Source organism: Hoplias malabaricus, chromosome 13 (assembly GCF_029633855.1).
Source record: "Hoplias malabaricus isolate fHopMal1 chromosome 13, fHopMal1.hap1, whole genome shotgun sequence".
Taxonomy (NCBI): domain Eukaryota; kingdom Metazoa; phylum Chordata; class Actinopteri; order Characiformes; family Erythrinidae; genus Hoplias; species Hoplias malabaricus.
The window spans coordinates 3,218,416-3,232,348 of record NC_089812.1 but is presented as its reverse complement, the minus strand read 5'-3'; the positions used below and the strand labels follow the sequence as shown (position 1 = coordinate 3,232,348).

Here is a 13,933-nt window from a genome sequence, read left to right as displayed (position 1 = left end):
AGATAGGTGTACATTATACAGTGGACAGAGAGTGTTAAAAAACTTCAGCAGCACTGCTGTGTCTGATCCACTCATACAAGCACAACAGACCTACAAAACTAGCGAGTTAGCTATCAGTATTCCTCCTAACTCAGACCGTCCACTATTTCCAGCCACTGCCGTATATGGTGCAATTCCGCTCTCTCTCCGGCAATCGCAGGGGGTAAAACAATAAAACGTAAGTTCACGCCTTAGTAGGGCATTTAAACATCAGTCTTGTGGGATATCACACATCTAAACGATATTTAAATATCTCTAACAGTATTGTAATTCTTTGTGTGCAAAACTGCATGTGGAACACAACACATTTCCATTTCACGACAGATATTTACCTCAGTGTAAAAGTTAGCTTAGCGGTTAGCTTCCTTTTCTCTGAGGGGAAAATCTACCGCCATTGTAGTCCTTACATGTAGAGTACGGATACCAACACAGGACAAACGTAATCTCGTTGTGAACCTCTCAAAACCACTGAATGTGGGAGCAACTGTCTCGTTTGACTGTCACAAGCAGGGGAGGTGGCTGAAGTTAGGGGGCGCCAAGAATCTTAGCAGTATTGGCACCTACTTAAACAATAGTGTTTTTATCTAAAAACACATTTTATTTCAAAGTCAAACAAGTCTTGGACATTGATCTACACACATATGTCTCCTAAAAAACGTTTATTTGAGTGAGTAAAGTTCTTATATTTATTGACAGTTGGCTAGGATTCCTGACATTTCATTTTCAAGTGGCCGGAACTTGCTATGGCTAGCAAACGAACTATACAACTTGTTTTTTGTTTTTCATCCAGGGATAGCGTAGGTCTCATACTAGATTATGCAGTATGTTCTGTTTACCTCACGTTTAAATGTTTGAAAGTGGAATGTCTACAAAAGAAACTAGATATTGCTGACTGCACGACTGCATTCCCTGTGCTCGATATGTGCTAATTAGCAGGTCTGTGCATGTTAACACCCTCAATTTAAATTGGTTTAATGTGTATTTCATAATAGTTTTGTTTCCCTCGGGTGCATTATAAGATGTAAGCTTACTGCTATTATTTGCGCTCCAAATAATGAACATGAATAATAAAAAAGGTGAAACAAATGGCGGGGACAGGACTATTGTTTAAAGCTTATTTGCCTTTAATCCCCACTCATGTTTTGATGTGTACTTTTACAACCTACTCTTTTATTTAGGTGGCTGTACATATAAAAGTTCACTATGGTACCACATTTCAACAACGTAGTACAGCTTCACAGAACACTTTAATATCCAAGTTTGTGATCTCAGCCTGTGGCTGATGATTAGAAGAGTGAGACTGACAGAGACATACACATATACACACACCGGTGTAAGTTAACCCAATGTGATTTATTTACAGAGTGCACTAAATCCATCTGGACACTACATTTTTATCTGCAGGTCTATTTAACTGTCTCTCTTCCAGCTCTGGCGCTGTGGCCTGGAGGCTAGAGTCCTCTCTCCCATGCTGGTGAGAGTTGCGTGTTTAGGCAGCAGCTGTCTGTCCATGAATAGCATTAACTGGTGGGTGAACCAGAAGTTAATAATAATAATAATAATAATATGACTAATAATATTTTGGCCAAATCTAACAGCCAGAATAAAACATATATATATATATATATATATATATATATATATATATATATATATATATAAACATTTAACAACATGTAATCGCATTTTGCCCTGTGAAGGACTGGCGCCCCCTCAAGGTTTGGGTTCCGGTCATGCACCAAGTGATTCTGGGTAGACACCGGACCCACAGCCGCCCTGAACTGGAAAACGGTTACAGACAATGAATGAATGAATGAACAAATAAATTAATTCGCATTTTAAAGTACAACATTCAAACAAGTTTTTAAAATATTTAACTGTATTGATTATTCACATGTTATGTTTTAGAATTTAAATTATATTTAAAATGTTCAATTGTTTTGGTGAATTTTTGGCAGGGTTGGAAGTATAAAGGCAATTTCATTCATTCATTCACTGTAACCCTTATCCAGTTCAGGGTTGCGGTGGGTCCAGAGCCTACCCAAAATCATTGGGCGCAAGGCGGGGATACACCCTGGAGGGGGCGCCAGTCCTTCACAGGGCAGCACACACACACAGTCAGTGTTTTTGGACTGTGGGAGGAAACTGGAGCACCAGGAGGAAACCCACGCAGGCACAGGGAGAACACACCACACTCCTCACAGACAGTCACCCGGAGGAAACCCACGCAGACACAGGGAAAACACACCACACTCCTCACAGACAGTCACCCGGAGGAAACCCACGCAGACACAGGGAGAACACAACACACTCCTCACAGACAGTCACCTGGAGGAAACCCACGTGGACACAGGGAGAACACACCACACTCCTCACAGACAGTCACCCGGAGGAAACCCACGCAGACACAGGGAGAACACAACACACTCCTAACAGACAGTCACCTGGAGGAAACCCACGCAGACACAGGGAGAACACACCACACTCCTCACAGACAGTCACCCGGAGGAAACCCACGTGGACACAGGGAGAACACACCACACTTGGAGGAAATCTACGCAGACACAGAGAGAACACACCACACTCCTCACAGACAGTCACCCGGAGGAAACCCACACAGACACAGGGAGAACACACCACACTCCTCACAGACAGTCACCCGGAGGAAACCCACGCAGACACAGGGAGAACACACCACACTTGGAGGAAATCTACGCAGACACAGAGAGAACACACCACACTCCTCACAGACAGTCACCCGGAGGAAACCCACACAGACACAGGGAGAACACACCACACTCCTCACAGACAGTCACCCGGAGGAAACCCACACAGACACAGGGAGAACACACCACACTCCTCACAGACAGTCACCCGGAGCGGGAATCGAACCCACAACCTCCAGGTCCCTGGAGCTGTGTGACTACGTCACCTACCTGCTGCACCACCGTGCCGCCCCTGTAAGGTAATTTGTAATTTACAAATAAATGTTAATATACATGTTTACCTCTTAGAGATATATGACTAAACCATAGGTTCTTTATTTGTTTTACTTTGTGGTTGTCATATTTAGAGAGAAGGAGAAGCAGAGATAGAAGCATATGCTGAGATGGGAATTTACTGGTCACAAAAACAACCACTAAAGACCACGACGGGAACCTGTACACACCTCAAACATGACAATGAACCACAACCACAAGAACACAGAGTCAGCCTATGGGTAGGATAGGAAACACCTGTGAAAACTCTGGGCTCTGGGTGTAGAGTGTGGCTAGGGAACAGAGCAGGAAAGAGAAGACAGGGAAAACAGGACTGAACAAGTGATGTGCACAGACAGGGACATCAAATGATATCACCCCTCAAATAATAGTGCAGCTTCCAAATGTGCCATCCAGAAACCCAAAGGTGGTTGTTGAGGAGGGGGGTAAAGACCAAAGAACAAAACACAAACAGGGAAAACACAGAGAAACCTCACATAAATACAGAAAAAAAAAACACAGGACAAGACAACCAAACAGTAACTACAAAATGAACAAAATGCATAACAGAAAAAGGATATTTAAAAAACACATAGCAAACAGGAGCACAGGAACATACTGCTGTGACCTGGACAGTAGGAGCTCCACCGTGACTCGACGAGACACGCAGTTCTGAGTTTGACACGATGTAAGGCTCAGAGCTCTTAATGGAGCATGGGGTTTGAGACAAGGTCTTGAACAGAGGAAGAAACACTTTGTTCCAAACCAGCTCCACTTTCGACTGTTTGGCTTGTGCCTACAGCTGGAGGCCTCCTCCTGATACTGGGGAGAGAGATACCGCTCACGGCTTATCCCTGAAACAACCCATATCCAGCCGCCGTTGAAGCCAGCCTGTTCCTCCCTGGGAGAACGTCACTCGAACTCAGCAGGGGCCCAGATTTAATCAATATCTATAAACGAATGACCTATAATCTAATTGCACTTTTCCACTGCATAGAACCAACATGACGCTACTCGGCTCGGCATGTCTCTTTTGCTTTTCCACTGGCCAAATCTGGTCCAGGTCCCTGGAACCGGGTAGGTCTTCAGTAACCATGCTGAGGAGGTACTAAATGGTGATGTGTATACCCTGCAGAGCGCTGATTGGCCAGAGAGATGTCTACTACCAGGAATTGCGGAGCTCATTCAAATCCAGCACACACCGCCGCTTGTAAAATCTCGAACTCACGCAAATTCACGATGAGTAAACAGCGCCTGACTTTACCGTCATCGTTGTTGTGGTCCTCAAAGCCAGCGATTCCTGTTAGAAACAGGGTTTGCTCCATTTCATGGGGGAGCCCTGCCTGTGGAAAAGCGACTAGCTTTAAGCAAGCCGAGCCGAGCCCTGTAGAGCCAGACTAATGTGGTGGAAAAGCACCATAAACAGTGTATTCTACACCTGAGTTCTCTTAAACATGGTCACATTTTCATACCATTTTCAGGAAAGTATATTAACAGATCTCTTGAATTAACCCCTTGTTCTTGTTCTGTCCTCTAGCCCACATGATAAATAATTTACTAGATGGCAGTGCGTGTACACTAGGCTAGTTGTCTCTCCAGATTTTGCTATTAAGTAGTGATTAGCTTAATTGTTTCCAGGCAAGCATCTCAAATAGCTGGCAGATGCTACTTGATATTGGTTGTAATTGCATAAGCAGTGGGAAATGTCAGGAATGTTGTGGACTGTTCAAACCCCAACCCCTTCACGCTGAGCAACGCAGCAAGGTGCAGTGACCCTAAACAAGAGCGAGGAAAGTAAGAGGGACTACAGGCTGAGCTATGGCTAAACCCACATTGACCACCATGCCCCAGATGTCCCAGAATCTTTCTTACAAATGTTCAGTCTTTGGCATGCTAACTGGATGAGCACCATCTCTGGACCTCAACACAGAGATGAACCATGTTAACATGATGTTTTAGACATTAGTCTTCACACATACAGCTGCTCCCTGGAATAATACATTACATTTATGAGTAAGTGTGCATGAGTGCAAGGGGCTGAACTTGGCAGAGCCATACAAATGGTTCCCCTCCCCCACCTGGGACACTCTGCTCACTTCTCATTATTTCTGCTCCCCAAGTATGTGCAATTCATCACCGTGTGAAAACAGTAACACGGAAGGGGAAAGTGTGGCCAGATGGGTCCGTCTCCTCTCTACAACATAAATTTTAAAACACTGGAGTATGTTTCTTTCACAGGCCTTTGTCAGGCAGCATAATCTTCACTGCAGTAACCCCTCACACCCTCCACTGCATGCATGTGCTAGACAGCTATCCCAGGGCTTCATGGACATCTTTAAACTGTAACTGGCCCTGCCTGATATTCCCACTAGGAGGCATCCCCCATGATAGCGGTGCCAAAACGTCCTGCCCATCACAATGAAATGCTTTGGGAAACTGCTTATGTCATTCAAAGGCAACACTTCCACCATCACTGGACAAACTGCCTATATATATATATATATGTACAGGGGTTGGACAATGAAAGTGAAACACCTGGTTTTAGACCACAGTAATGTATTAGTGTGGTGTAGGACCTCCTTTTGCGGCCGATACAGCGTCAGTTCGTCTTGGGAATGACATACACAAGTCCTGCACAGTGGTCAGAGGGATTTGAAGCCGTTCTTCTTGCAGGATAGTGGCCAGGTCTCTACGTGATGCTGGTGGAGGAAAACGTTTCCTGACTCACTCCTCCAAAACACCCCAAAGTGTCTCAATAATATTTAGATCTGGTGACTGTGCAGGCCATGGGAGATGTTCAACTTCACTTTCATGTTCATCAAACCAGTCTTTCACCAGTCTCGCTGTGTGTATTGGTGCGTTGTCGTCCTGATACACGGCACCGCCTTCAGGACACAATGTTTGAACCATTGGATGCACATGGTCTTACTGGTGCAGTGTGGAGTTAATGAAGATTGTCCACCAGGCTGCTCCAGTTTAGCCCTGAAACTTCCCACACTACAATGACAGGTGTTTCACGTTCATTGACTAACCCCTGTGTATATATATATATATATATATATGGTGCATCATAGTTTGCACTGCACTGGCACTAACATGATGATGGTGTGTTGCAGTGCTACTAGTGGATCAGACACAGCAATGTCTTCTAGAGCCCTCCTAACTTTGGAATAATATTCCATAAATCCAAGCAAATCTGGTCCAAACTCTCTACTCTCTTCCGTGTGAATGACTGCCCTCCTGTCTGACACAATGCTAATGTAAGACTGACCTGGGTCTCCTGCTCACCTGCCTCAAGACCAGATCTCTGCCCTCTATTCCCTCTACTAACATCTACTGACTCCCACTCCACTCATTGTAGATTGTTATCTGTGGCATCGGTCGTCCCTTTTCACCAACTCTTGGATATGTAATGGAACTGATTCATGGCTGATTTACTGATTCACTACTATTACAAACCCCAAGGCTGCTTCTCCGTATGCAGTAATTACAACAAGTCAGAAGACATATTGTACCACAATCCCCTATAGACAGGACAGACAGAGCTCTACAGCTGTGCCACTGGAGGGGCCCCGCCTCCCTGACAAGGAAACCAGCCCTGAAAGGAGAGGAAACTTTGACCCAGGAGGTGGAGTTTGGAGCTGAGCTTTGAGCCATGCTGTCTCATGTCTCATGCTAAGGCTGACTCATTATCTGTTGGTGTGGCCCTAATGTACAACTGAGAGGAGGAAGGAAGAGGAGAAGGATTTGTTTTCTTTGATGGTTAAGCTGAAACTGTTCATTTTGGTTTTTATTCATGTTTTTGTGTGTACATAAATGGCCAGAAAATGTTGAAAAGCCTTCCTCCAGCGTCCATTTTCCCGGGTCATTGCAAAACACTAATCACCATGAGACATAAAAATTTAGAAAGGATGCAATATTTCCTTCTGAACAGCTTTCCCCTTTTTTCCCACGCAGACACAGGGAGAACACACCACACTCCTCACAGACTGTCACCCGGAGGAAACCCACGCAGACACAGAGAGAACACACCACACTCCTCACAGACAGTCACCCGGAGGAAATCCACGCAGACACAGAGAGAACACACCACACTCCTCACAGACAGTCACCCGGAGGAAACCCACACAGACACAGAGAGAACACACCACACTCCTCACAGACAGTCACCCGGAGGAAACCCACGCAGACACAGAGAGAACACACCACACTCCTCACAGACAGTCACCAGGAGGAAACCTACGCAGACACAGAGAGAACACACCACACTCCTCACAGACAGTCACCCGGAGGAAACCCACGCAGACACAGAGAGAACACCACACTCCTCACAGACAGTGTTGAGCACAATGCTACAGCTTCTGTAACTTCTTCCAAAGACCTGGCAGGTAAAACCAGTGAAAACAGTAGGGATTTTCTTTTTTAAATAGTTTAACGCAGGATAACAAAAGTAAAACTGAAATATATTATGGCGAAAAGTTTATAGACCTAAAAAAACATGTGGTTAAATGGGAAAAGATTTAAAATATTTGACAGAAAAGAGAGGTTAAAGAGCGTGTTGTAGTTGTAAAGATCATCTCTTAAGCTTCACAAATGCCCAATTTATTTAAACACAAGTGTAAAGTTTGAGTTTTGACTCAAGTCAGATTCTTCTCAGATAAGATAAGAATGGATCAGGCACCAATGAATAACTAGGTCATAAAAAAAAGAGCTGATAATATGAAGACGGTGTGTTAAGGGATCTTATGTAGCCACCAACACGGAAGAAACGTCTACGCCCAGTCTGAAAGGACACTGGGGATATTCTGGGAGTAAAATCTGTTCACTCCTGCAGTCTGTCTCTGATACAAGGAGAGAGACTTGATGGAATATAATCATTAATGGATAAACCATCACAGCTGCAAAGGACTCTATTGATTTCAGAAGAAGGTGTTCTCTACCGATGAGGAGAAAGTGAAACGGATTGGTGTGACGACAGCACATTCAGAGATCACCATGCTGTCTGTGGATTTCAGGTCACTAACGTTGCCAGTTGGAATCGTGAGGATCTTTGAATTTGTCCTTACATGCATCTGCTTCAGCCTTGTGGCCTCTGTGGGTCCCCGCTACTCCTCATACTGGCACTGGTGCATGTTCACTTGGTGCTTCTGCTGTTTCATGACTCTTTTCATCCTCATCCTGGAGTTCACCAGGCTCAGCGTTAAAGTGCCTGTCTCCTGGGATGACTTCACCACGGCCTTTGCCATGCTGGCCACACTTATGCTTCTAGCCTCCTCGATCATCTACCCTGCTTTGTACACCTGCCCCTCCTGCATCAAGGACATTGCTGCGTCGGTGGTGTCCTGGACCTGTGTAGTGCTGTATGCTGTGGAAGTCTGGTTAGTTCACAAAAGACCTGGGGAAATAAGTGGCTTTCTTTCCACTGTCTCTGGCCTTTTGAAGATTGTGGAGACGTTTGTAGCTTGTATCATATTTACCTCCTTGGATTCTTCACAGTATACGCTACCAGGGCTTCAGTGGTGTGTAGCAGTCTATTCACTGTGCTTCATCTTTGCTCTGCTCATCATCCTACTTACAATTGGGCAGCTGGTTTCAGCCTTTCCCCTCCCTTTTGACAAGGTAGTTACCGTGTACAACATCCTTGCTGCAGTGATGTACCTGACTGTTGTGGTTATATGGCCATTGTACGCCTTTGAAAACAAACCACGCCCAATTGACTGTTATTTCTGCAGCTGGGATAAATTGGTCGTGGTGTCCTTCTTGACCGCATTTAATGTCGTTGTCTACATTTTTGATGCCATCTACTCGATAAAACTAGTCTTTAATCTCAGTTTCCGGTAGGAGGGAGGGGCAAAACCTTCACAGAATCCTGCAAATATTAACAAGAACACCACTCAAATACGTGAAGTAAAAGCATGGGTTATTTTTGTCATAACTGTAAAGACAATATTGATGATATCATTAATATTTTTGGAGCGATGTACTCCCTCAAACTGTCTCGGGCCTGGTATCTTTCAAGTCGCTGAATGGTACCAACGAGGGTATGATATAAAATACTTAAACGTGTTCTATAATGAAAGCTGGAAAAGAATGTAATGCACATTTACAGAACATTTGACGGTACATTGTTTGAAACAGGTCCCTGCACAGTATCTTTTTTCTGACTTTGTTCTGCAGCAGCGGTTGATGTTAATCATTATTCATGTTTAGTTTGAATGTATAATTAAAACTAACGGCTCTACACCACAGTGTGTGTTCACATATTAATATTTGACCTTATTTCCTATTTGTTTTGATCTGAACTGCAATCATTTTTAATGCAGTTGCTTTTCAACTGATTCTTTTCTTTCTTTGATTATTTTTAATTTCGTACCATAATCACCGTGTGCCAAATGTCAAAAGTCCCTGTGTTTAATCAGACTTTCAGTCAAAGTACAACGCCACTGTAAATGTTTAATGACTGAAATAAGCCTGTTCTAAAAGTCTTTAACGATAAAGTCCTGTGTTATATGAAGATGGATCTTATATAAAATGCAGGAATTCTACTCATAACTACACTCAGTAACATTGTTTAGTCCAATGGCTTATTTTATTTCCCTTTTTCATCAGTTGTCACATAATTAAAAATATCCAGAAATGATGGAGTATCAGAATATATTTAAATTCATGTGTTAGCTTCATCCCACTAAGAATTTGTCTGGAAAAATGTATCTTGTCGCAAATGATCTACGACCAATAGACGTGTGTTGAAGGCAAATATGTGTTTATATTATAATAGATAAATACACAGATTTTTAAATGCTTTAAAATGTTTAATCCCTGATTTCTTATTGTTTATTGTTATTATTTATTTTTTTGGTTTGGGCTCGGGTTTCCTCTCACAGTCCACGAAAAAACACACGTTAGTAAGTGAATTGGTGACTCAGAGGTGTCCATAGGTGTGAGTGTGTGTGTGTGTCACCCTATGAAGATCTGACACCCTCTCTTGGGTGTATTCCTGCCTTGCACCCAATGATTCCAGGTAGGCTCCGGACCCACCGTGACCCTGAACTGGATAAGCACTTACAGATGACACTACAAGCCTTCCACAGCTGGGCACTTAAAGGTGTAAATTTGGTGCAGTGCTGGACCAGCACATCTACTAAGAGCTGTTTTCTCTTTCAGTTCGTATTCACAATCATACTGTGAAGTAGAAGACATAAGCACACGAAATCCCTAGAGTGGGGGTGAAGTTTCCAAAACTCACATGCTTAAGAAATTGCTCAGCTGCCGTGAGCAAAGGGTTAAAAAACATTGTTTATATTCTAAAGCATGGGAAAGTACACTCTAATGCGTGGGAACTAATTCTAAAATACAGGGAAGGACACTCTAAAATGCGGGAATGTACAATGTATGTAATGTGTAAGTGCACGCTTAAACATGAGCTCTGTTAAACGACCAATCACCACTCTCCGCTGAGACGAGGTCAGTGCTACGCAGAACTAACTTTCTAATTTAAGTTTCCCACAGTACACTCTCAGAAAAAAAGGTATTGGTCACTAAAGGTACCAACATTAAAGCTACAGCAGTGGTGTTACTTAAAGGAACATTACATTCTCTTCTCCAGACGGAGACTTTAATTCTAGAACTGAGTAAAATAAAAGTCCTGGAGCTGAAATTGGGCATATGGAATCAACACAGTTATAATCAATTATGGTCCGATTATGATCCCTAACTAAAGGTACTGAACATCTGCCCTTGAGGGTTCCACCACAGCGACTTTTTCTGACAGTGTATGAATGAAAACGTTCAAGAAGAGAAGTCTGACCTGGCCCAGGTCTAGTTTCATTGTTTGGGAAACTGTCCCTTTAAAGTTTTGGTTCCTCTCCATAAATCATACTCTTCAAAATGAAAATGGAGAGATATACCTTTATTTGACTGACTCATTGTCATCACCGCCTGTAAAACAAGCGATTTGCAGAACTGGACTGAAGGGTGGAACTATAAACATTAGGACCACACCCTATTCTTATCTCCTTGCATGACCAGACGGCAGTAAGAGCACTCAATGGAACATTTTATGGGTCGCTCTCCTACAAACAGATGCTCATTGTGGAAGGCGCAAAGATTGATAACATATCAGTCACAGGGTGCAGTCAACAGGATTCTCTGGATTTTTGTGGAAGGACTGGATTCTCTTTGGAAGGACTCTACAGATCCTCTGGAGGGACAAACGGAGAAGCAGTGGATCAAGATGCAAGGGAAGAGTTAATAAGCGACTGTGCTTAAATGAAATGTACATTTAACTAAACTATTCAAATAAAATGTACAAAAAGACATTTAAGGATAAAGACCAGCAGCTGAAGAGGACACAAAATAATTAGTCATGAAGATGGCACTGGATAATCATTCTGTTCCTCTACCAGCAGGCGCTGTGCAGATATTGGATACGGTCCTGTCATGTGTCTGCTTCAGCCGTGTGGTCTCTGTGGGCCACTACAACTCCTGGTACTAAGCCTGGTGCATGCGGACTTTAGTGCTTTTGCTGCTCCATGAGTCCTTTCATCTTCATCCTGGAGTGTACCACCATCAACATCAAAGTGGCAACCTCTTGGGGTAATTTCACTGTTGCCTTTGCCATATTCACTCCTCTTCGCTGGTGGTGCGGGCTCCTTCAGTCGACCCCTCCTTCAGTCCCTGCTGAACGTTCTGGAAGCATTTGTCGCCTGTTACTCAGCTTCATCTTTACTTTCTTCATCATCTTCCTCACCATCTGCAAGCTGCTGGCTCTGTGCCCTTTTCCATTTGACAAAGTACTTGCTGCTAGCAGTGAGCTGGCTATTACGATTGTACATGACAGCAGTAGTTAAATAGCCAATTTACCGTTTCCAAGGTGATACAAAACTGTCACACTCCAATCCTTGTGCCTAGAACATCCTAGTGGTAGTGTCCTTTACGACATGTTAACGTGATTGTCTATAGTGTGGACACCTGCTGCTCAGGATGCCTAGTATATGTTTATATTATTATTATTATTATTATTATTATTATTATTATTACACTGGCTTTAGAAATATTGCAACAACATGTAACCAGACTCGACCGAGATCTGAGAGAAAACAATGTTTATATATATAAAATGTTATTTTTAAAGAGTTTTTTTTTTCATTTTGGAGGGAACTGGAATGACTTATTTGTGTAAAATATAATTGATTATAAATATGCGTACGGTTGAGTAAGAAACAGTCTTAAAATCACACATAACATTCTGTTGTAAAATGTATTTACTTTTGCTCATCAAAGTAAGGCTTTGTCTGTGGTAATCTGTTTGTCTCCCTCTGAATAAATCTAAATATAAGATTAAATGTATTTATTTTAAACGTATGTGCTCTGTCAGAAATGTAGCATACTGTGGAAGTTCATGATCTTATACATTTAAGAGAGACAGTAAAAGAAAGACAAAGAACAAATAAAGGAATAGGCAGGGAGAGATCTGATAAGGGTTATAGATTTCACAGTTGGTTTATGGGTAGGTAAAAGTGCCACAGGGTTCTACATATTATCAGAGCAAATGTAACATACTTTCATTCATTCATTCATTGTCTGTAACCCTTATCCAGTTCAGGGTCGCGGTGGTTGACCCGGAATCACTAAGCGCAAGGCAGGAACACACCCTGGTGGGGGCGCCAGTCCTTCACAGGGCGACACACACTCACACCTAAGTCATTTTGAGCTACCAACGTGTTTTTGGACCGTTTTTACTCATTATTTGCACAGAAACCACAAGTACGTGGAGAGCAGTGGTTTTCTCCTTGTGACTGTAACACCATTGTCGTTAGGTGTTCTCTTCACTGTGGGCTTCATACAATTCATAAGATTAGCCAATGTGAGGGAGGGCTTTAAACACTTAACATTTACTGACGATTTCTTTGAGGAACTTGCAGACTATTAATTGCTCTATGAGTGATCTTTGTTATCAGTCACTTTCAGAGGGTTTTAGATTACTGTTCTTTAAATACAGTATGGTGCACCCTCACACTGGAGTATCAGCCCACTGGTGGAACACACCGACTGTGATACCATATTTTAGCTGCTAATCCTGGAGGTTCACATACATTCGTCACAAATGCTGTATGTAATGCTGAGTCAAAGAAAAAGTATACTACTTTATTTCAATTTGCTTCTTTTTATCTATTTTTAGAACCTTGTGATTTCTTAGAACAAACTGGTATCTAAACAAAACAAATCTGACTTATTTGCCTTTTTTTATCTCATATTTTTGAGAGCCTTGTGCATGCAAGTGAGTAGCTTTTGAAACTGGCATCTCCTTCTCCGCTTGTTATTTGAATACATTCCCAAATGGTGGTTGCTTGAGGTAATAACAGATAGTGGGCTGATTGCTGAGTGGTTATTTGAGGGGAAAATGAATTGTGGCTGTTGAGATTTTGGAAGAAAATAATACAAGACTAAAAAAAGTCATCCGGTTATCGGGCTCTGTACCGCTATTAAAGTTCCCACCATGAGTAAAAGTGGCTGCTTAAATTTAGCCATTATAATAATCCATGGGGATCTCCTAGTGGCTAGAACCCTTGGTAAAATACATGGAATAGTTCAGGCCTCGGGAGACACCTGTCATCTACAATAATATCGCTGCACTCATGTTCCAATATATTGTGACCTATAGCCAGAAACATGTATTGAGACTGGTTTCAATGCTTTTTATTACACTCTAACAAGGACGTAGAGAACAAGAACAAGTGCTCATGTGTTATTTGTGCTTGGTGTATGGCAGAACTGGCAGAATCTTTATCCACAGCCACACAAACTTCCTGAGAGTAGATAATGCTCTGCCCGCATTCAAAACACAAACAGGCAGTACCCATATTTAACTACACCCTGATACAACTAATACGACTCCTTATAAAACCTCCTGAACT

At 42.7% G+C, this 13,933-nt stretch overlaps 1 protein-coding gene across 1 annotated transcript; it reads left to right on the top strand.

Annotated features, from left to right (window-relative positions):
- The first annotated feature begins 8,012 nt into the window (after window positions 1–8,012).
- On the top strand, window positions 8,013–8,858 carry LOC136665177 (myeloid-associated differentiation marker-like). Its single transcript, XM_066642766.1, has one exon. It carries the CDS (start codon window positions 8,013–8,015, stop codon window positions 8,856–8,858), a length of 846 nt encoding a protein of 281 aa, XP_066498863.1.
- Window positions 8,859–13,933: the final 5,075 nt, after the last annotated feature.

What these genes read in the sequence shown, in the direction of transcription:
- LOC136665177 (XM_066642766.1), top strand. Translation starts at nt 8,013, where the DNA reads ATGCTGTCTGTGGATTTCAGGTCACTAACGTTGCCAGTTGGAATCGTG.